The sequence below is a fragment of the Saimiri boliviensis genome, chromosome 16, assembly GCF_048565385.1.
Source record: "Saimiri boliviensis isolate mSaiBol1 chromosome 16, mSaiBol1.pri, whole genome shotgun sequence".
NCBI lineage: Eukaryota > Metazoa > Chordata > Mammalia > Primates > Cebidae > Saimiri > Saimiri boliviensis.
In genome coordinates this window covers 77,911,033-77,935,981 of record NC_133464.1, presented here as the reverse complement: position 1 = coordinate 77,935,981, position 24,949 = coordinate 77,911,033, and the positions used below count along the sequence as shown (strand labels likewise).

At 39.8% G+C, this 24,949-nt stretch overlaps 1 protein-coding gene across 4 annotated transcripts in view; it reads left to right on the top strand.

The window, feature by feature from the left end:
- The window catches only part of TEX26 (testis expressed 26), a 41,654-nt gene that overhangs the window by 4,259 nt on the left and 12,446 nt on the right, over nt 1-24,949 (top strand). Inside the window, exons 2-4 of one of the 4 annotated variants that reach the window (XM_003919706.4) lie at nt 3,000-3,084; nt 13,667-13,832; nt 17,897-18,053. In XM_003919706.4, coding sequence (XP_003919755.1) covers nt 3,000-3,084; nt 13,667-13,832; nt 17,897-18,053 — 408 coding nt within the window. The remainder of the gene's footprint in view (nt 1-2,999; nt 3,085-13,666; nt 13,833-17,896; nt 18,054-24,949) is intronic. The other 3 variants (XM_010335281.2, XM_039473424.2, XM_039473425.2) reach the window with 3 other exon arrangements.

Below are 24,949 nucleotides of genomic sequence, written 5' to 3'. Positions count from 1 at the left end.
CCAAGGCCAGGTCGAGACTCTATGCCCCAGTACCAGCACAGGGCTCGGTCCGTGGGACAGCTTGGGGATTGGTTTGCAGGAAGAACAGAAAATGAGAGAAGAAAGAAACAATTAGGAAGACAGAATCACAGAAAAGATGGAGGTGAGCTACAGAAAAAGACACGGAGACACCAGGAAGAAAGTAGTGACATGCATAGAATATACTAGAAATCGATTTTCAGAATATTGTGATTACAGATTTCTCCATGAGCATTTGTGTTAATGAAGATTAATTCCAATAGCATACTGTATTTTCAGAAGCTTTGTCAATGGAGGTAAAAAGCATGGAAATACCGCCCTGGCAAAAAGGATTGTAATAAGGGAATTCATGAACATGAAATTAAAGGAAGATATACTGAAGATCAAGTGTGTATCCAAGCAGGTTAGGATTAGGGAGTGGAGGGAGTTGCTGATCTATACAAAGGTAACACAGGAAGTGAGAGGCTCGCCTGGCCTTGGTTCCTGGAAGCAGCAAGTCATGCTGCTCTTGTCCATCAGACTCCCGAGACTGGCATCTAGCAATTGGTGTCCCCAGTTGCCAGTCTATCTTCAGAAGGGACAGGACCCTAGACAGGAACACAGAGAGGCATGTCATGCTTGCCCACATGATTGATTGGGAAGTGCTGCCTGGGGTGCTGTTAGTTCTGCCAGGCTTTTTGAGGCATATCTGAGCCTAATAGAAATGTGATCTGCACTGTTAGAGTTGTTTACCTTAGGAAAAAAAGAGGGAGAAGTTCTATGTGGTTTTGTGCAGAATAGCCTTCCTGACCCTTCCAAAAGTCCAATGCAGAAGTTCGAAGTAGGGTAGAGAAGGCTTCTTTTCCAAGTGGCATGCCTCACAATTTCTTCCCTTTTACTTGTCCACACTTGCAATTCTTTTAACAAAGAACATTCCATTTTGCTATTGGGATAAAGTGCTTTCAAGCATAAGGTGATTCCCACTAAAGCAGGAAAACTGGAGAATGATATCATTTATTGGAGAGCAGGATTAGAAACACAGGTACAGAGTGGGGAATACGGGGGCTAAGGTTTCCGTTCTCTGACTTAGGGGCTTCTAAGTGGAGGTGGACTTCAGCCAGGGTTAAGGGCACAGGTAATCGTTGCTGATGATCAGATCCTGATTGGAAATGAGCGTCTGTTACATTACAAACAAGGCTTGATTGGGATAGATGAGGAGATGAACATTAAGAGGTTCACAGATAACAGGAACCGTAAATATTTGGCCAGTGCTCCCTATGCTAAGGAGTAGCATATAGCTTTTTTAAAAATTGGGAAATTGAAGAAAGATAGTAGCAACTGTAATAGGACACATGAAGGAGAACAAATACAGGCAATGGGGTGGCTACAGTATTCTAGGGAGGCAGTGATAGATCCTAGAGGACATATTGTATATCCAAAAAGTAGAGATGTTCAACCCAGGTTCTCATGACATACAAAAAGCGGCAGGTAACTACCCAGATGTGAGGAATGAGGGAATGACTAGATTTTAAATTTAACATATATATTTCTAAGAAATTTGGTGGTACTTTGTTAACAATGGGAGGTTGGGACAAATAGTGTTGTTACTGGTGTCTACCTGTCTTAGTCCACTTTCTGTTGCTTTAACAGAATACTATATACTGGGTAATTTATAAGGAAAAGAAAACAATTTAGCTAATGGTTCTAGAGGGTGGAAAGTCCAAGAGCATACTACTGGCATCTGGTGAGGGCCTGTTAGCTGCATCGTAACATGGTGGAGGGCATTGCACGGTGAGAGGGCGAGAGTGTGGTAACCCAGGTCTCTCGACCTCTTTTTATAAAGCCACCAGTTCCATCATAGGGACTACTCTCTGATTACCTTATCTAATCTTAATTACCTCCCAAAGGCCCCACCTCCAAATGCTATCAACATACACATTTGGGGCTTAAGTTTCCAATACACAAAATTTGGGGGACACATTCAAACAATAGCACTACCTAATGGTAAATTCTCAGCTGGCATCCTCCTGGAGCCATCAGCAGGATTTGACTCCCTTCTCTGGGACACTTTATTTGACTGTCAGGATGCCACTGGCTCCTGGTTTCTTTCTCACCTTGCTGACAGTTCTTTTCAATCCCTTCACTGGCTCTCCTTTTTTCTCCAAATTCTTGACACTGGAATGTTCCAGGTCTCAGCCTTGGAACTTCTGCTTCAAGTCTACTCTCTCCTTCATTGATCTCCCTACTCTCATAGCTTTAAATAGCATCTACATCACAGAATTTTGCACAACCATTACAAGACATGAATTAAAACCATGCCAGATGAGTTGAACGTGTTTTCCATCAAACACCGTTAGTGACAGATATAAGACGAAGAGACCTTGTGTCGTATGCGCCCACTTTTGTGAAACAAAAGATTGATAACTGAAACCCACTATGTCTATGTATAAATCTGTATGTGGTTACCTCCACATGTATGCGAAGAAACAGGCACAATTTTTAACATGTGCTGGCTGGAAGAAGGGTTAGGAAGGAGCATGGCCATGGTAGGGAAAGGAAAAAGTAAGGAGGTGTCCATTATAAAACCTGATGTGTCTGACATAATCTCCTGTGTGTAAAATAATTTCATATGTCTATAGGTACATCTAATATGATGCATGTAAAGTTGGTGACTAAAACATAATAGTGGGTCTCTTAAGATGATAGAATTTCAAACAAACTACTTTCCTTTTTATATTTTTATCTGTCTTTAATTCTTTAAAATAACATGCATGAATGCTCAGGACAAACAGTAGAACTATTTTTTATTTTGGGGTGAAACACACATAAGTCGAGCTTATTCCTATTAGAGGCTGTATGTTGATCTTTATTCCTTAGACTCTAAAGGTAAATTATTATCCAGAATGTTTTTTTCTCTTGCAAAATTATCTTAATTGTTAAAACAATGTTTCATCAAAATATTCTGGTTTGCCACATTTCAAAATCCTTTATTTTACTTTTAGCAGATGACACCAGCTGGGATTCCTATGCTACCACTATGAGGACTGCGTTCACGCCGAAAGCAGCAGTGGTGCCTGCTTCAATTCGGTAGATCGTTATTTGAGTTGGATTAATATACATGTTTTAATTTGTTGACTTGTCTTTTATGACTCGGAATCCAAACACATAGACAATAGAGAAGCCTCATAAAAATGCACTTGGGTAGGGGTAGCTCTCCTCCAAGTATCAGTGATACCTCCACCCTCAAACAGTATCTAAACTTCCTATAGGAAAACCAAGAAAATGGCCACTGATTTTCATAAAGTTACTGTGTATTGCGGTTTACAGCAGACCCAATATATAGGTTAATAAGATTGTGCTACCTAGGCCGGGGGTGGTGGCTCACGCCTGTAATCCTAGCACTTTGGGAGGCCGAGGTGGGTGGAGCACTTAAGGCCAGGAATTCGAGACCAGCTTGGCCAACATGGTGAAACCCCATCTCTATTTAAAAAAAAAAAAAAAAAAAAAAAAAAGATTGTGCTACCTAAACATTCATGTGACTTGAATCCTTTCCCTAATGTATAGTAGGCAGGCAATAGCAATTGACTGAATAGATAAATGAATGAATAAATACTTGCTATCACAGCATCACCAAGACTAGTTGTGGAAGCTGGAGGAAGGCCACTGCCCCCCTATTCTTATCTCTACTCCTCCAGATACTGCAATATTGGCTTCAGCTTCTCCAATTCAACCTGAGTTGAGGGTATTGGGAGTTTCTAAACATGAGCTGCCTTTCTAAGCTTCTAAATTCATCAGTTGGTGAGTGAGAGTGGCATTAGGGGAGCCCCATCATCTTTCACTGTGTCACTAGTAGGTATGAAATCAGCGTAGAGAGCCTTCAATTATCATGTTCATTCTGCGAATTGTTTCCAATAAGAATCTTTTTACTTTAAGCCTGGCCAACATGGCAACACCCTGTCTCTACCTAAAATACAAAAGTTAGCCAGGCATGGTGGTGGGTGCCTGTAATCCCATCTACTCAGGAGGCTGAGGCAGGAGAATTGCTTAAACCTGGGAGGCGGAGGTTGCAGTGAGCCAAGATCGTGCCACTGCACTCCAGCCTGGGCAACAGAATAAGACTCTTTTCACCTTAATAGTTCAAGTTATTGAGAAGTGGAATGGAGTATTGGTAAGACCATGGCTGTGGTGTCAGAAGAAATGGCTTCTAGCCACAGCCCCCTGCCCTATTAACTCTGCTACCTTAGGCAAGTAACAAGCCATCTGGGGCTCAGTTTTGTCATTGGTGAATGAGGATGATGATACTTGCCTGAAGAGGGTGTTCTGAGGACACAAACCACTAGGACAGTGACTAACACAAAGAAATAAGTCATTTTCATTTATTTTTTCCACCATAATATATGATAGATTTCCAAAAAGTACAAGGCTACAAGATTCCAGATTTCCGAGTTACTAGCTATCCCAGAGAGTCCTGTAACTGGGAGATTTTATCATCTGATTAATGAATGTACAAGGTATATGACTGTATCAGTCGCCTGAAGAAGAAACATTTGAGATGAAAGCCAAAAACAAATAGGTAACTTAGGAAGTCCAGGTCAGTGGTGTTTGAATTTACATATTTATAAAGTTCTCATAGAAGTTTTCAGTATAAAAATTTTAACTTTTGTATTTCAATAGCTTTGGGGGCACACATGGTTTTTGGTGACAGGGATGAATTGTATAATCGTGAAGTCTGAGGTTTTAGGGTACCCATCATCCAAGTAGTGTACATTGTATTTCATATGTAGTTTTATATTCCTCACCCCTTCCTCCTCCCTCCCCACTTCTCAGTCTCCACAGTCCGATATGTCACCCTGTATGCCTTTGGGTACCCATAGCTTAGTTCCCACTTATAAGTGAGAACATATAGTATTTGGTTTTCCATTCCTGAGTTATTTCACTTAGAATAATGGCCTCCAGCTCCATCCAAATTCCTGCAGAAAACATTATTTTATTCTTTTCTATGGCTGTGTAGTATCCCATGGTGTATACATACCACATTTTTAAAATCCACTCACTCATCAATGGGCACTTAGGTTGGTTCTATGTCTTTAAAATTGTGAATTGTGCTATGATAAGCATAAACGTATAGTTGTCTTTTTAATAAAATGACTTATTTTCCTTTGAGTAGATACCCAGTAGCAGGATTGCTGGATCAAATGGTAGATCTACCATTAGTTCTTTAAGAAATCTTCATACTGTTTTCCATAGAGTTTGTATTAATTTACATTCCCACCATCAGTGTGTAAGTTTTCCCTTTTCACCACATCAAAGCCAGCATCGTTTTTTGACTTTTGAATAATTAAACTTAATAATACTTTTTGCAGGAGTAGGGTGGTATTCACTGCAGTTTTTGTTTGTATTTCCCTGATGATTAGCGATGTTGAGCATTGTTTTCATATGTTTGTTGGCCATTCGTATACCTTCTTTTGAGACGTGTCTGTTCATGTCATTTACCCACATTTTGATGGAATTTTTTTTCTTGATGATTTATTTGAGATCCCTGTAGATTTTGGATGTTAGTCCTTTGTTAGATGCATAGTTTGCAAATATTTTTCTCCCATTCTGTGGGTTGTCTGTTTACTCTGATTATTTCTTTTGCTGTACAGAAGCATTTTAGTTAAATTAGTTCCCATTTATTTATTTATTTTGTTTCATTTGCTTTTGGGGTCTTAGTCATGGATTATTTGCCCAAGCCAACGTCCAGAAGAGTTTTTCCTTGGTTATCTTCTAGAATTTTTATGATTTCAGGTTTTTAAGTGTTGGATACATCTTGAGTTGATTTTTGTGAGAGATGCTAACCAATTTTTCCAGCACCATTTATTAAATATGATATCCTTTCCCAAATTTATGTTTTTGTGTGCTTTGTCAAAGATCATTTGTAAGTGTTTGGTTTTATTTACGGGTTCTCTATTCTGTTCCATTGCTCAATGGGTCAATGTGTTTTTTTGTCTGTTTGTTTGTTTTGTTTTGTTTTTTTACCAGTACCACGCTCTTTTGGTAACTACAGCCTTGTAGAATAATTTGAAGTTCAGTAATGTCCTACCTTCTGATTTATTCTTTTTACTTAGGATTGCTTTGACTATTTGGGTTCTTTTTTGATTCCATATGAATTTTAGGATTTGTTTTTTCTAATTCTGTGAAAAATGATGTTGGTATTTTGATAAGAATTGCATTGACTCTGTAGATTGCTTTGGGCAGTATAGTTATTTTCATGATATTGATTCATGCGATCCATGAAATGCATTCGTGGGATGTGTTTTCATTTGCTTGTGTCACCTATGATTTCTTTCAGTAGTGTTTTGTAGTTCCCTTGCAGAGATCTTTCACCTCCTTGGTTAGGTATATTTCTAGGTATTTTGTTTTATTTTTTGCAGCTGTTGTACAAGGGATTAAGTGATTGATTTGATTCTCAGTTTGGTCATTGTCACATACAGCCGTGCTACTGATTTACATACATTGATTTTGTGACTCAAGACTTTACTGAATTAATTTATCCAAACTCTAGGTATATGATCATATCATCAGCAGACAGCAATAATTTGACTTTTTCTTTTTGAGCATGAATACACTTTATTTCTTTCTCTTGCTTGTTTGGTCTGACTAGGACTTCCAGTACTATGTTGAATAGAAATGGTGAAAGTGGGCAGCCTTTCCTTGTTGCAGGCCTCAGAGGAAATGCTTTCAACTTCCTACATTTGGTAAAGTAAAAGCTGTGGTTTCGTCATAGATGGCTGTTACTATTATGAGATCTATTCCTTTGATGCCTAGTTTGTTGAGGGTTTTTATCATAAAAGGATGCTGGATTATATTGAATGCTTTTTTTTTTAACATCTATTGAAATTATCAAATGATTTTTGGTTTTTGATTCTGTTTATATGATAGATCACCTTTACTGACTTGCATGTATTAAAGTATGCCTGCATCATTGGGATGAAACCAACTTGATTATTGCATATTACTTTGATGTTGCTATTGAATTCCATTAGTTAGTATTTTATGGAAGATTTTTGCATCATGATATTGGTCTATAGTCTTCTACAGACCAATATTTCTGATTTTGGTATCAGAGAGATACTGGCTTCATAAAATGAGTCGGAGAGGATTCCCTCTTTCTCAATCTTTTGGAATAGTTTCAGTAGGACTGGCACCAATTTTTCTTTGAATGTCTGGTAGAATTCAGCTGTGAATCCATCTGGCCCTGGGCTTTTTTTGAAGTCAACAGTTTTTTTCTTACTGATTCAATCTCACTGTGTGTTATTGGTCTGTTCAAGATTTCTATTTCTTCCTAATTTAATCTAGGAGGCTTGTATGTTTCCAAGAATTTATTCATTTTCTCTGGATTTTCTAGTTTGAGTGCACTGAGGTGCTCATAGTAGTCTTGAATGATCTTTCACAATTCTGTGGTGTCAATTGAAATGTCTCCAGTTCCATTTCTAATTGAGTTTATTTGAATATTTGCTCTTCTTTTCTTGGTTAATCTAGCTTATGGTCTATCAATTTTACCTTTTCAAACAACCAGCTTTTTGTTTCATTGACATTTTATTTATTTGTTATTGTTGTTTTAATTTCATTTTGTTCTGCTCTGATCTTATTTCTTTTCTGGTACTAGCTTTGGGTTTAGGTTTTTGTTTTGTGGTTGTTGCTTGTTTCTATAGTTCCTTGAAGTATGAAATTAGGTTGTCAATTTGCGATCTTTCAGACTTTTTGCTGTAGGCATTTAGTGCTATAAACTTTCCTCTTAGCACTGCTTTTACTGTATCCCAGAAGTTTTGATAACTTGTGTCACTATTATCATTTATTTCAAAGAATTTTTAAATTTCCATCTTGATTTTGTTGTTAAACCAAATATCATGCAGGACCAGATTGTTTAATTTCCATGTATTTGTATAGTTTTGAGGGTTCCTTTTGGAGTTGATTTTTAGTTTTATTCCACTGTAATCTGAGAAGATACTTGACATGAATTTGATTGCTTAAAATTTATTGATACTTGTTTTACGCCCTATTGTATGGTCTATATTGGAGACCGTTCCATGTGCTGATGAGAAAAACATATATTCTGCAATTCTTAAGTAGAATCTTTTGTAAATATTTGTTAGGTCCATTTGTTCTAGAGTGTAGTTTAAGTCCATTATTTCTTTGTTGACTTTCTGTCTCAATTATCTGTCTAGTGCTGTCAATGGAATGTTGGAATCCCCCACTACTATTGTGTTGCTGTCTATCTCATTTCTTGGATCTAGTAGTAACCATTTTATGAATCTGGGAGCTCCGGTGTTAGAAGCATACAAATGTAGGATTGTAATATCTTCTTGTTGGATCGATCCTTTCATCATTATGTAATGACCTTCCTTGTCTGTTTTTACTATTGTTGCTTTAAAGTCTGTTTTATCTGATGTAAGAATAGCTACTCCAGCTTGCTTTTGGTTTCCATTTGCATGGAATATCTTTTTCCATGCCTTTTCAATGATTTTATATGAATCCTTATGTTTTAGGTGAGTCTCTTGAAGACAGAAGATATTTTGTGGTTTGTGTTTTTTTTTTAATCCATTCTGCCAATCTATCTTTTAAGTGGAATATTTAGGCCATTTATGTTCAATGTTCTTATTGAGATGTGAGGTACTGTTCCAGTCATCATGTTAATTGTTACCTAGATACTTTGTTTTCTTCATTGTGCTCTTGTTTCATAGGCCCTTTGAAAAGGTTCTATTCTGGTGCATATTGACCTTTTGTTTCAGAATTTAGAACTCCTTGTAGCATTTCTTGTAGGGCTGGCCTGGTACTGACAAATACCCTCAGCATTTGTTTGTCTGAAAATGACTTTATTTCTCCTTCATTTCTAAAACGTAGTTTTTCTGGATAAAAAAAAATTCTTGACTGACAGTTACTCTCTTTAAGGAGGCTAAAGATAGGACCCTAATCCCTTCTGGTTTGTAAGATTTCTGCAGAAAAGTCTGCTGTTAGTCTGATAGGTTTTTGTTGTTATTGCTGCTGTTTTTTTAATAGTTTACCTGATGTTTTTGTCTCAGTGCTCTCAGAATTATTTCCTTTACATTGACTTTAGATAGTCTGATGACCGTAGGTGTTGAAGTCTTTTTTGTGATGAATCTCCCAGGAGTTCTTTGAGCTTCTTGTATTTGGATATCTAAATCTCTAGCAAGCCCAGGGAAGTTTTCCTCAATTATTCCCTCAAATGATTTTTCCAAACTTTTCACTTACTCTTCTACCTCAGAACACCAATTATTCTTAGATTTGGCCATTCTATATAATTCCATGTTTCTTGGAGATTTTGCTCATTTTTTTTTTTCTTTTTGTCTAGGTTAATTCAAAAGTCTCGTCTTCTAGCTCTAAATTTTTTTCTTCTACTTATTCTAGTCTGTTAGAACTTTCCACTGCATTTTGTCATTCCCTAAATGTGACTTTCATTTCCGGAAGTTCTGATTTTTTAAAAAATATATTTCTTTAGACAACATTTTATTCATATCTTGAGTTTTTCAATTTCTTTATGTTGGTTTTTCCCTTCCTCTGGTATCTCCTTGAGTAGCTTAATAATCAAATTTTTGAATTCTTTATTTGCTACTTCAAAGATTTCATTTGAGTTTAGATCCAGTGCTGGAGAGCTAGTGTGATCTTTTGGGGATACTATAGAACCTTGTTTTGTCACATTGCCAGTATTATTTTTCTAATTCCTTCTCATTTGGTTGGACTATTGATTCTAATTATTCTTGAATTTATTTTGGCTTTGATTTTTTAAAATTTCTTTTTTCTCCTTTAAGGATGTGACTTTAATGTTTACAGCTTATTATAGCCTAATATGACTCTTGATGCCTTCAGGGATGAAGACTCTGTATAAGTTCCTTGGTTATAGAAAGTCTTTGTATGATGGCTTTGTCAAATGACAACATAAATTTAAATTGCTGCAAAAGATTAAACTTCCTCCCCATCCTACATATTGACATTTTAAAATAAAACTTTTCAATAAAACCAGTGAATACTCTGAATGCTTTAGCAAATTAATGCTTGCCATGATCTTTAAATAAATACACAAATAAGCTCTTCTTTGACAATTCATTTCATGTCTTTTTCTTCTTGAACTCTCATTTCCACTCCACTTTCTCCATAGAATTTTCTCTGCTTTAATATATTTTATGTTTGAAAGCAATTTATTGATCACTCTATTATACTTCTTTGCAATTATTTTAGTATATTAATTGAAATTAATTTTTAAATGTGTTATATGACCCTAAGTATTGAGTTATCACAATTGCTTTAGGATACAATTGCTCAAAGCAATAAATACATTATAAATATTCGTAATTATGAAATACAAAAAGTAAATTTTTTGCAACTGCATCTTAATGAGATAAATGTGGCTGTTTTGCTTTCAATTAGTTTATATATCTAGTTTTGAGTGTTGTTATTTTTAAACTGAAACTGTAGTCGGCATCAATTTTTCTCTGCTTCTCTCTTTTTTCAATTTATAGATTCTAATGTTAAGAAACCTTGTTCATATATATATATACATATATATATACACATTAGTCGATGCAAAAAATAGGAGTTTTAGTGTAGTATAGTATTATATCCAAGTAACTTATACATTTAGCTACACATTTTATTGCATTATATCCAAAAATAATACAATAAAATGTGTAGCTAAATGTATATGTTGTTTGTGAAGAGTATAATAAAAGCATGATGTTTCTTAAATATACGCTCATGTATATAGAATTCTGGTGCTTTCCTTTGGGAATAATTAAATGATAATCATGTACAAAAACAGAAACAATTTCATTAATTTCATCAAACATCAAATCAAATATTTACTATTATTCAATGAGAGAAAGTTACATATAGTGAAAATTAAAATTGGTCCGGCAGGTTAGCCTATACTTTCATTTGTTGTTAAATATTTTACAACATAAAATAAAATGAAAATTGGCTGTATTCAAGTAAATATTTTGTAACATGCTTGAGTTCAGAATAAAGCTTACTTTATTGAATGATTAATACAAAGTCTGAAAAAAAAAAATACCAGATTCCTATTCATTAGTTTTGTCCAGTGAATCTTTAAAAATTTAGTGTCTCAGAAAAAAATCTTGACTGGGCGTGGTGGCTCATGCCTGTAATCCCAGCACTTTGGGAGGCTGCAGCAGGTTGATCACCTAAAGTCAGGAGTTCAAGACCAGCCTGACCCCAATATGGTGAAATCCCATCTCTGCTAGAGATACAAAAATTAGCCTGGTGTGGTGACATGTGCCCATTGTCCGAGCTGCTCGGGAGGCTCAGACAGGAGAATCGCTTGAACCGGGAAGTGGAGATTGCTCCAGCCTGGGTGACGGAGGTAGACTCTGTCTCACAAAAAAAAAAAAAAAAAAAAAAAAAAAAAAAAGGAAAGATCCTGGTTGTTAAAGTAATCAGCATGACCAACCCCTGCTGCTTCAACACCTCAGAGTTGCTTTTCTTTCCAGCTAATGACATGTCCTAGAGATAAGCTGATAAATGCCTGTTTTTAAATGTGGAAGGAAAGGGGTCACTTTAAGCATTCTACATTCTCTGCTCTTTTCTCAGAGGCCTCTCCCTAAAAAGAGATGAACGTTTTGTCATTGTTAGGAGATAGAAAACCAGAAGTTACACTCAGCCACTCTCTATGACATACCTAAATTCAGACCCTCCCCACACAGACCTAGTACCCTGGGCATAGCACAATCCTTCACTCTATAGAAATACACATGACAATGAGAATCACACCCCCAGGCAAGTGGTTCCCAGTGAAACTTGGATTACAAGGAGGTAACCCTGAAATCACTCTGACCGTGTTTCCCTTCACTGGGGGCCCCTGCCGTGGTTGGAGGCTTATCCCCCAAAGCAATGCACCATAGAAAAAGCCTGTGGTGAAATGGAGAAAGCAGAATCAGGCAAGCAGCATAGGAAGAAAAAACCCACATGCTTATGCAGGTTTGTTCTCAGGTGGATATGTTCTAGGAAAGAGCATATTGAGAAATTGAGATCTGAAAATTGATTCTTTTACAGCTTTTTGTGTCTAAGTGTGGTGACTCACAGCTGTAATCCCAGTCTGTAGCATGTGCCTGTAGTCCCAGCTATTTGGGAGGTTGAGGTGGGAGGAATGCTTGAGGCTGGAAGTTCAAGACTAGCCTGGGCAACATAGTGAGACCCCCATCTCAAAAAATAAAAATAAAGAATAAGTCAGCTGGACATGGCGGTACAGGACTGCAAGTCCTCACTACTTGGGAGGCTGAGGTGGGAGGATAGATTGAGTCCAGCAGTTTGAAGCTGCAGTGAGCTATGATGGTACCATTGCACACCAGCCTAGGCAGCAGGGGCAACAGAGCAAGACTCTGTCTCAAAAAGAAAAAAAAAAAAACAGCTATCTATGCGGTGTCCCCTCCCTTTGGAAAATCTCCAGTTTATATCTGAATGACAATAGAATGATCATCTAGATGTTTGTTTTCAACTTCCCAGATGTTTGTTTATTACAGAGATAATCTGAATATACCCAGCTTTCTTTTTAAAAAAAGTTTAAAAAAAATATTTTAAACATACACAAAGGAACATACAACAAACCCCTACTATGACCCAGCAACAGTGATCGTCACGGGTTAGATACTGTTATCTGTACCCTCCACTCATCCTTCCCACTGAAGCAAATCCCAGGCATGATATCATTTCAATCCTAAAGATTTTGTAGGTATCTCTAAAAGATAAGGATGTTTTAAAAATAATACTATTATCTCACCTTTAAGAAAACCAATTCCTTAATATCAAATAGCCAATCAGCAATCAAGTCTCTTCAATTGTCTCATAATTTTTTTTAAAAAGGCAGTGGTTTGAAATTGAATCCAAAAAAGGTCCACACGTTTCATTTGGTTATTTGTCTCTTGCCTCATTTATTCTTAAAAGAGAGAGAGAGAGAATTTTCTTCTTCTTCTTCTTTTTTCCTAACAAATTCTTTGTTGAAGAAACAGAATCATTGTTCTGGGATTTTTTTTGTTTTAATCTTCATGTAACCATTCAAATAATTTCTCTTTTCGTGTGTTTCCTATAATCCAACAGTCTAAAGACTTCATCGGATTCAAGTTTTGCATTTTGGCAAAGATATTTAATAAGTGGTGGTGCAGGTATTCGTTCAGAAGCTCCTAGGATCTGGCGGTCCTCTTTTGGGGCTGTGAGTGGACACCGCTGGTCATTGCCTAGATTCGTGATTTCATTAGGCATTTGAAACCAGTGGTATTTTAATTCTTCTATTTCTTCCCTTGTGACTAAGGGAAATCAAATGGAAGATTTCTATAAGAGAGAAGCTTTTCTTCCCCAACTATTTGGTTATACTGAAGTGCCATTTGTACTGGAGAGTGTTCAGCTCTTTAAAAAAATTAAAACATTTCAGATTGTTATGTTTTTACATTTTATTTTAGGCCTCTATACTTTTGTTAAAAGCCATCCTAATATACAACATTGTTTTCCTTCAGGGAAAACCTGAAATTAAATTATTTCTGGCATCAACCCTTATGCCAATCAATCTTTTAAAAAATGTAACAAGAAAATGATTTGACATGTGTACTTTTGTGAGATTTGGCATTTAACCTCTAACTCTAATTTCTGCTGGATATTTTTGTAGCCAAAACAGTATCAGAAGATTAGGATACACCTATTCACTTAGCGATCCTATTCTCAATCAGACACAATATAATGATGAGTACACTTGGAAATCATACTCTAAAGAAGATTTGATCAAAACTGAGACTTCAGGAGGAATCAAGAGCCAAAAAACTCATCTCAATGAAGTAAGATAATATCTACATATGTGTTGAATTTAACGCTGTATCAACAACCCGTGAGAGTTTACGTCACAAAGATCTTTCAACTTCTACAGTCACAGGATATATGGTTCTTTTTAGACTATTTCTTATCTATCTTCTCACATTTATTTCTAATCACTTATGTTCTATCCCCTAGAGGTGTTTTTTTTTTGTTTGTTTGTTTTTGTTTTTTTTAAGACTTGTAAAAAATTGAAATGAGGCCGGGTGCAGTGGCTCACCCCTGTAATCTCAGCACTCTGGAAGGAAGAGGTGGGCGGATCATCTGAGGTCAGGAGTAAGCGACCAGCCTGGACAACATGGTGAAATCCCATCTCTACTAAACAGGCAAAAACTAGCCGGGTGTTGTGGCATGCACCTGTAATCCCAGCTACTCAGGAAGCTGAGGCAGGAGAATTGCTTGAACCTGGGAGGTGGAGGAGGCAGGAGAATTGCTTGAACCCAGGAGGTGGAGGTTGCAGTGAGCTGAGATCATGCCTCTACACTTCAGCCTGGGCCGCAGAGCAAGACTCTGTCTTAAAAAAAAAAAAAAAAAAAAAAATTCAGATGAAATTTAGATAATATAAAATTAACCTTTTAAAGTGAACAATTCAGTGGCAGTTAGTACACATATGTCGTTGTTCAGCCATCACCTCTATTTTTGTTTCAAAACATTTTCATCATCCTAGAAGAAACCCTCATATCCATTAGCAATTATTCCCCGCCGTCTGCTTTCTACCTCTGTGGATTACCTATTGTGGATATTTTGTATGCGAAACCAACAACAGGTGACCTTTGGTGTCTGGCTTCTTTTCACTTAGCATAATGTCTTCAAGGTTCATCATCTAAGACATTATCTGACTAGAAAGATGAGAGGAAAAGCACTGTTATGAAGACTGCCCATGTAGCATTCATGTAGCAAATACCAGTACCTGCAATTCTTTGTCACAGTTGACCAGTGTTCTCTCCCGTGGATGTACCAGTTTGTCTGTCCGTGCATCCATCAATGCATGTTTGGGTTGTTTCCACCTTTTGACTACTGTGAATTGTGCTGCTATGAACAGCCATGTACAAGTACTTGTGCTTAGCCTTGTGTTTTGTGCACTCTCAAACCTCCATTTTGTCAATCATTCTGTTGCCTCTACCTAGAATGCCCCTATCCTGTGCACTAAGGGAACCCCTGTATTTCTTCAAGGTTCAGATTAAATAAAGCTACCTCTAAGTCCCTTTTCCCCTAGATGGAAATAACGGATTCTCCTTATGTGTTTTCTTGGCTTTCTATGCCCTTCTCGCATCACAAAAGGCAATGTTTTGTTGTAGTGAAGGGTTTCATTTACTTAACTGCCACCTGGGATGGGATCACGTGGAATGGAGCCACCTTGATGCATTCAATAGATGATAAGGTGGTAGGATGGACAGGATCTGATGATTGAAAGGATGTGAAGGATAAGGAAAAGGAAAGTAGAATGTTCAACTTCTGACTTGGACAGCCTGGTGTATGCAGATGTTGTTTACTGAGCTGAAACATGGTGGAGGGCTAGGTTTGGTGGAGAACGGTATTGGGGGAACAATGTAGTTTTAGTTGAAGACATGTTGGTTGGTGTCCAACAGGCAGTTGAACAGACAGGTCTGGAGCTCATGGGGGAAAGATGAGCTGGACATATGGACTTGGGAGTCATTAGAATGTGCACATATAGCCAATTCCATTTGATTCCTTGTGACACCCATTCATTATAACCGATTCAACCCTGAAATATAGATAGATACATAGATAGATGATAGATAGATAGATAGATAGATAAATAGATAGATAGATAGATAGATTTATACACACACACACACACACACACACACACACACGTATATGTCTCCTGGAGATATACACATAAAACTCCTGTCTCTAAAAACATATATGTATCTAAATTATATACTTAACAAATCATTTATATATAATATATAAATATGTCTCTAACATATGTATTATTGTGTGTAATTGTATATATTAGAGACAAGATCTTGCTTTGTTGCACGGGGTGAAGTGCAGTGGCACAATCAGGGTTCACTACAGCCTCGAACTCTTGAACTCAAGTGACCCTCCCATTTCAGCCTCCAGAGTAGCTGGAAGTACATGTGCATGCTCCCACACCCAGCTAATTTTTTATTTTTTGTAGAGGTGGGGTCTCAGTCTGTTTCCCAGGCTGGTCTCAAACTCCTGGGTTCAAGCATTCTTTCCACCTTGGCCTTCCAAAACTCTGGGATTACAGCCACGAGACACTGCACTTGGTCATCCTTAATATTTTACAATTAATGTAAAAGAGTTGATTACAATATTATACTGTATGTGTACAACCACAAACACATGACCATATCATTTTCCCTTCCTCGGCTAAGTGCTGGCGAAGGCTCTCAACCAATGAGAGCGTGTGGCCAACTGTCTTGTTCTCAGCCAATGACAGCTAGCGTGGCAGACGGTCCTGTGTGTTCTCAGCCAATGAGTGTTCACATACCAGCCGGCAGCCTCAATTAATCCAGGCTTTGAATATCAGCAGCTGCTAACATTACACAAGGAAAACAACCATATATTATCTGCTTCCTACAGCCTTGTGAAACATCATTTATTCGGGGGTGTCTAATCTTTTGGCTTCTCTGGGCTAAATGGAAGAATAAGAATTGGTTTGGGCCACACGTAAAATACACTAACACTAATGATAGCTGATGAGCTTTTTAAAAAAAAAAAAAAAAAAAAGAAATTCGCAAAAAAAAAAAAATCTCATAATATTTTAAGAAATTTTATGAATTTGTGTTGGGCCACATTCAAAGCCGTCCTGGCTGGGGCCTTGGGTTGGACAAGCTTGACTTCTGGTCTAGTAAGTTTGAGTTTCTGGATCCACCTGTCAATTTGCAGGAAATACAGGGGACAGAGGAACTTTTTAAACAATAAATGAATATGCAATCAACAAAATCTAGACTGTGAGGACCTCACCTCTGCACATTAAATGGCTTCTTCAATAGATAAATTATACTTTTATGTATTGGTCTTTCCAGTTGATAAATTATGAGGGAAATAATGGAATCAAGAGAGAACTCGAAAACTAAAAGAGATTTAAAAGACACATTTGGGACATGAGTATACCTACTTTGAAGAATATTGGTGCAAAGGGAAATGGAGGAATAGCTTAGTAACTAGAAGGGAAAGTGAGTGAAGAGAGCATTTTCTTTTTAAGATAGGAGAAATAAACGCATGCTTGGACATTGATAGCAATGACCCAGCAGAGAGGGAGAGATTCAAGTTGCAAGAGTGAAGAGAGGATTGTTGGACGATTTGCTGGAGTGGGCTCACCAGAGAGGGATCTGGTGCTGCAGGTGGGGCTGGGCCTTGCTGGGAGCACCTGCCGGCTCCCCTCCTATCACAGCGTGTGCCAGTGCGGGTGTGGTGGCTGGCACCGTGTGCCAGTGCAGGTGTGGTGGCTGGCACATGGTTGCTGGACTGTGGAGGTTCTTGTCAGGTGGCTTCAGTTTTCTCAGGGAAATAGCAAGCAAGATCATGGGAAAGAGGGACGTTGGCAAGAGAAGGTGGAGGTTTCAAGTTTTATCATCCTAAAATCTCTCTGGAGATGAGAAGAGAGTGCCTGCCCTTTGCTGTCCTTCAGGAAGTTGCTGAGGCCTCTGCATGTGAGGGGGTCTTCCTCAGGGGCTCCCAAGCAGAAAGCAGCCTCTGCCTGCACTCCTTGGGAATGTCCGGCCAGAACGAGAATTGACATAGGGTTTCTCTTCCCCTGCTCTTATCTGTAGGAGACTTCTGGTTGGAAGCACAACTTGTGGAAGTTTTCAATCTCATTCTCTCATTTTCAGTGTGAAAAGTTAAAGAAATGCATGGAAGCTCTGTTTGGGCTACGAACGGCTCCTGCTGACTGGCTCTCTGCATCCATGCACCTCCCGTGGCAGCTGGGTGTAAAGGATTCTGAAGAATATGTGCACACAGACACTCAGATAATTGATCCCATTAGGTGAACCCATATGAATTTTCTTGAAAATTGTGTTTGCTTTGATAGGACATTTTCCTGTGGACACTACCTCGCTGTCAACCAAAGAGGACACTAAGGAACTGCCTCCCTTGGAAAGTCTCTGCTTCAATGAAAGAAGTTAACCAGGCACTATCAAATCAGTTTATTTCCCTTACTAAGAGAGACTTTGTGGACAGAGCGAAAGGTAAACGTGGTTTTTTGTGGGGTTTTTTGTTTGTGTTTTTCCCCGGGGTCATGTGGCAGGCACTGGAGTTGCAGTGGTCAGCAGCATGGGTCTGCTCTTCTCCCTCAAGGAACTCAAACTCTAGGCAACTTTGCAAATAAAAGTCGAGTATAAAAAGGTGCACCTTCGGCCGGGCCCGGTGGCTCACACCTGTAATCCCAGCACTTTGGGAGGCCGAGGCGGGCGGATCACGAGGTCAAGAGATCGAGACCATCCTGGCCAACATGGTGAAACCCCGTCTCTACTAAAAATACAAAAAAATTAGCTGGGCGTGGTGGTGCGCGCCTGTGGTCCCAGCTACTCGGGAGGCTGAAGCAGGAGAATTGCTTGAACTCGGGAGGCGGAGGTTGCAGTGAGCGGAGGTCGCACCACTGTACTCCAGCCTGGCGCCTGGTGACAGAGTGAGACTCTGTCTCAAAAAAAAAAAAAAAAAAAAAAAAAAAAAAGTAGGTACACCTTGTGGAAAATGTGGGTAGCTGTGGGCATATGGGAGGACATCCAGCCTAGTGTGGGGTGGGGCTTAGGAAAGCCTTCCCTGCCTGGCCCAAAAGATGAAGGGGACTTGGCCAGGCAGGGAGATAGTAGAGAGTGCTGCTGCGGGATCAAAGGCCTGGAGGAACATTTTAGTAACTGGAAGAGCTTCACCAAGAGGAAAGCAGTAAAGGGCAAAGGGAGAGTTAAGGGAGGAGAACAGCATGGCCAGAGAGCACCCAGTCTGGAAAGGCCCTGCAGAGCATACTAAAGAATTTGAAGTTTATTCCAGAAGCAATTAAGAGGTTTTATTAAGGCAGGGACACAATTCCGATGCTGGCTTTTAGAAGCCTCACACTGGCTGCAGAGTGAAGAACGGAGATGGCCCTTTAGGAGGAAGCAGTGAGGAGGAGGCTGTCAGAGAGGAGTGAGGTGGCTTGACACAGGGCTGGGGCAGTGCAGGCGAGGCAGAATCTGCAAGGCGGCACGGGCACTTCAGTCAGCAAATGAGCCACTTCCAGGGCAGGGGCTGTGGCTCTTTGGCTCACATTGTGCCACCCGCACCCATCCCAGTGCCTGGCTTATCACAGGTGATGAAAATAAATATTGGTTGAACAAGGGAATGAATGATAGGGAGGAGTGACTGACAGATGTCAGGGATAAGCGGGTAACAGGAGTCTGCCTTGGAGTTCCGTGCAGATGGGACGCTGCTGTCTTCTGTAGGTAAGTAGAAAACCACGAGAGGGAGAAGTGAGGGCCATTTTATTCTCTCGCTTGTTAGAGGTGAGAAGTCCAGCCTGCTGTTTGTCCTGCTTCCTGGAAGAGCACATGTGTCCTGGGATGGGAACTGTGCTGCGCAGACTCCCCTGTGAGAATCTAGATTCTCTCTTCTTCACCTGGCTCTGCCCTTAGGGCTCTGTGGCTGAGAACACCTTCGACTGGTTTTCTGCAGGGTAGGTAGAGATGACATCATAGCTCCCATGTCTCAGGGCACCAAAAATGAATTCCATCTATACCAACACATTTTCCAGAAATGACGTATTTGGTGGTTGGATGCCCTCTTGTTCTTTCTTATCAGCAGGAAATTTACTTTATTGAGAATTCATGAAAATTGATTATATTTTTTAACTCAGAGAAGGAAACCTCTCTTTAAGTCACTGGGAAAACAACACACTCTGGTACACAACTCCGAGCCCTGTGACAAAATGGCAGTTGGAGTATTGATGTTCTCCTGCCTTTTGGTCACAAAATAATGACACCCAATGACAGCTGAGGAAGGCTGGCTGCCCTGTAGGCTCTGAACACAAGCCAGGGAGTGCAGAGGGCCCCTGTTCACCCAAAGAGAGAATGACGCATCTCTCAAGGCCCGTGTGTCTCCACCTTCATTCTACACCCGCCTTCCTGCCCCAACAGAACCATCCATCCCTGTGAGCTGTGCGTCTGCCTCCCCGCCCCCTGAACGAGGACTTGACCTTTCCAGTTCTCTGGCTGTTCTCCAGCATCATTCCTCCATCTCTAAAGCACGAATCCCATCCAGCTGGCATGCACCTTGACTGTAGTATATCCCATCTAGCATGTTCCAAATGAAAACAAAAACAGAGCTTCCCCTCAACCCCATCTCTTCTTTTAGCTCCTGTTTATTTCTTCACTTCCCGTCACAAACAGCCAACATTTACTAAGCCCCTGGCTTTCCATAAATGAACACATTTAATCTTTGAAGTTATCACCTCCAATCAAAGAGGAGGCGATAAAAGTCAGTGTGGTTGAGTACCATGCCAGGTTGCCCAGCTCGGGACTGGTGGGGTCTAGGATTTGGACCCAGGTGGTCTGGCTTCTCTTATTAGAACCAGCTCCTTCCCAGCTAACATTCTTTTAAGAGTCAGTTTATACATCGCTGTTCTGAATTCCTAACTTCTTATTTACAGTTTTTAAAAATTAAAATGTACTTCTATTAAACTAATGTATACATACACTCAAACAATTACTCAGAGGCTTATAAAGAAATAACAGCAGTTCTTTGACCTACCCCTCTCCACCCCTACTCATATCCCTCATTAGCAATCAGTTTCAATCTGGTTAACTATGTCTTCTTATGTGATTTTTAATATATAGCTTCTATTGCTATTCCCTCACTCAGGAATTTCAGACATTATTGACTTCTGTTTTGGTAGTTGAGGATTTGGCTGTCCTATAACTCTGTCTCACTGGTCCTCCATCCATCATGTCAATATCATTATATTACAGATTTCTTGTTAAATTCAATTGCCAGTGTGTGTGTTATGATATGACATACTATGATTACACGAGTATGTAAATGTTTGCCACTGTATCAAGTTGTATTTCATGATTATTTCCTTTGCTTGTTGCTTTCTCTTATTTTTACCAGAATTAATCATTGTTTTTCTCCATGCACTCAGTTTTCTACATGTCTGACACTATTTTTTTCCATACTTTGTTGCATACTTACCAAATTTTTTTCCAAACACGATGACAGAATAGAACAGAGACAAGAGAGGAGAGAAAAATATTAAAGGACTAATGCAGGAAAAAATTCTCAGAGTTTCTAGATTGAAAGGGCCCCTGAATGCCTGACACAATGAATGGCAAAAAAAACTATCACTAATGCATGTAAGTGTGGAATTTCAGCATGTCAGGAATGAAGAGATCTTAAGAGTTTCCAGGGGGGTGACATAAAAAAAAGGATCAGAAACTAAAATGGCATCTGTCTTCTACATAGAAATCCTGGATGCTAGAAGACATTTGGAAAAATGCATTGAAGGGAAGTGATTTCCAACCTAAAATTCTATATCCAGCCAAACTGTCAAGCAAATGTAATTAAGAAAAAAGACATTTCCAGATTGACAAGAATATACTTTTAAAAGTTCCTTCAACACACCCTTTCTTAGGACGCTACTGGATAGTTGGATTGAGACTTGAATTATCTTACCTTTTTCTCCAGCTTCTTTCTCTTTGCATTTTTATTCTGTTTATTTGAAAACTTCTTTACTTTTTTTGTTTGTTTTTCATGGAGACAGAGTCGCCACCAGGCTGGAGTGCAGTTGTGTGATTTTGGCTCACTGCAGCCTCTGCCTCTCGGATTCAAGCAATTCTCGTGGCTTAGCTTCCCCAGTAGCTGGGACTACAGGCACGCACCACCAGGCCTGGCTAATTTTTCAGTATTTTTAGTAGAGTCAGAATTTCACCATGTTGTCCAGGCTGGTCTTGAACTCCTGAGCTCAGGCAATCCACTTGCCTCAGCCTCCCAAAGTACTAGAATTACAAACATCAGCCACCACACCCAGCTGAAAACTTCATTTTTAATCTAGCTCTTCTATTAAATTTTATTATGGGCTTCATATTTTTAATTTCTAAGCTCTCTTTCTTCCTCTCTTCAATTAGTTTTTTAAAACAGCATTCTGTTCTTATTTTATAGATGCAGTAATTCTCATGAATTTTAGGATATTTATAATATACTTAACTTTCCACATTTTCATCTGTTCCTTGCATTGTTTTTATTTTTCTCTGAGTGTCTTAATGGTCTAATGAAACTTTGATTGTCCATATTTGCAAGGCAGCAAAGGCAGATTTATTATAAAGCTAATAATACTCAAGTTTCACTTTTGTAGACTCTTCTTAAAGTGGGTACACACAAAATATTAAACTCCAGGGCTCACAAAACCTACAAAGGAGATACTCAAACATAATTAAAAACTGTGTGCAGAGATGTGGCTTGACAGCTGGTACTTAGTTGACTAGAGGGTGAGCTATCTTTTTTGGGGGGATATCCCTAAATGCCATTATTTGTGGATCCGTCTCTCCAGAAAGGTAGTTCTGACTGACTGTTGGCATTCTGAAAGCAGGACTGGGGAAGCAAGGGGTTGGGATCTTCCTGGCTGATGTGCAGACTTTCCCTGACCCCTCTTTTTTCAGTCAGGCATCTACTCCACTCACCTTTTACTGTGCCTGGTGTCCCTCAGTCCAGACCTTCTTTGGTTCAGTTTTGCAGAGAATAAACTTCTGGTTAGGAAGAAATAGTCATATGACTATGCAGGCTTAGGAAGGTGATCCAGGGAGCCACTCAGCATCCAAGTTTTCAGCCAAGTGTCTGTGTTCAGCCCTGAACCTCTCTCCCTGTCTCCCACTGTACCTGTTACGCTGGAGCCTGCAGGTGTTCTGTACTGTGGGTTACATCGCTCACTTCTTCGCCGTTCCCCTCTCACATCATCTAGGCTTCAGCTGCCTCTACTTTGCTCATTCAGTTGCCACATCTACATTTGCTTCCCATTTTCTAAAAATCTGTTAATATTTCAAATATGTGATCATTCTGATGGTGTTTGGGGATGGAGGATCCTAAACGCATGGATACAATCCACTGAGTTTAGTGGGAAGCATTGCTAACCCTCTGACTTTTCAACCCCTTCCAACCTTGTGTCTGCCCCCACCATTCGCTGAACTGCTCCTTTCAAGGTCTGCAATGACCTTCAATGGAGATTTTCCCATTTGCGTCTTACCCAGCCTTTGAGCGTCATTAACTGTGGTTTCTGCTCTCTTTCGGACCACTGTTCTCCTTGTACTTCTGTGTTGTCACACGCTCCTCTTTTCCCCCTATTTCTTTGATCCTTCTCTTTGGTCGTTTTTCTGTTTGGCTCTAACTATTAGAGTTTCTGATTCCTCTGTAGAGCAACTATCCCGAGGACCTCCACATTTGCATCTCTCCTCAAACCTCTGTTCAGATCCTCAGTTTCCTGTATTAGGTGCTAAGTAAAAGCCTCGTGAGCATTCCAACTCATCTCCTTCCCCCGCAGCCGATCTACCTGCATAATCCATAGGTTCCCTCCAACTCTGTCACTCCTGGCAGCTAGAGGAGCTTTCACAGTGAGCTTTTCCAGTTTTGTTCCCTCTAACCCACTGTCCATGAGGCAGCCATAGCGAGTCTCCAGATGTGCAAACTGATGTCACTTTATGGCTTCAACCCCTTCAGTGAATTTTCGTTGTCCTCAGGATAAAAGCTAAATGCCTTACACACGTCTCGTACCATCTGGTCCTGGTTGCCACGCCTCCTCCTCCCTTGTCAGCCCCACCCTCATGGCCTTGCCAGCCATCCCGACTCACACCCTCCACATACCTCCACCCTCATGGCCTCGTGCTGGCTGCACACATTGCTTCCTCCCTGTGGAGCACGTGTCCCTTTCTTCTCTTGCGTATGTCTACCCAGAATTTAAGTCCAGGTGTAGGCCTCCCCTCTCTCCTGGAAGCCTTCCCTGATCCCCCACCTTTGGGTTGCTGGCCTTCCCATGTGTTTTAATAGCCTTGGTTCTTACTTCCTTTGTAAGACTAATGATATTGCAATAATCTAAGCTTCCGAAGCACAAGGGCCGTGCCTTAGCTTTTTATCCTCATTATGGAATTAAGGTAAACAACTGAGAAGCACTGAAAGGTGCTTCTTTTCACATTCAGGCTTGGAGAAGGTGGCTCTGATGCATCGGAACAGCTGAAAAAGACAGCAGCTCTAGTTCCCACTTGGCTACAGGTCATGTGTCAATGGCCCTCATGGTTTTGAATGGTCCTTGCCGCAGATTTACTTTTGGTTTGGACCTTTCTGCAGGTCTTATAAATGGGCCAGTTTTTTTCTTTGGGCTAAACCACTCCAGTTTTACTCCAGTGGAAAAGAAACCCAGGGAGCTGAGCTCCTAAGGACTAGGACCCTGGGCAGGTGTCACTGGGTGAGGTTGGTTCTAACTCATGATTATCATTCCTCTCTATGCTTCAGCACAACTATGGGGGTTTTAAGCGTTGCTTAGGTCCCTTTTTATGAGGAACCTCTCTTCCAAATAATGCGTGAAGCTCATTAACACATTTTATAAAGACAACAAAAGCGTCAGTTTAAAAGAACTAAGCCCATCTACGGAATGAACAATACGTAATTTATTAGGAGTTACCTTAAGCATGGATTGATCACACAGGCAGTCACTAGAGTGTAGTTCAGATATTAATTGCTAATCCATAGCAATTATGCTTCCAGGTTTTTTGGTGTCTACATTCACTCATTAATTTAGTAAATATTTAATGAGTTCCAGCGCTGTGAAAAGTGCTGAGGGTCAATGACGAGTGAGAATCTTTGTATTCTGAGTACCTCTTCCCAGGTGATCCTGATGGCTTATCTCCATGTGAGATCTACAGTTCCAGGTGATATAGTTGTGGGACTCACCATATTCCCTGTTCGTCCTGTAGATATCTAAGTCTAGGTCCTTGTTTTTTTCTTTTCTGGGTCTTCATCTCCAGTGATTGCTGTGCATCGCTGTTCATGGGGAACGGATGTCCCGGACCCTTCACAGCCTGGCTCCAGCTTGCCACTCCTTTGCACCCTCAGCTCCGCCCCCTTGCCC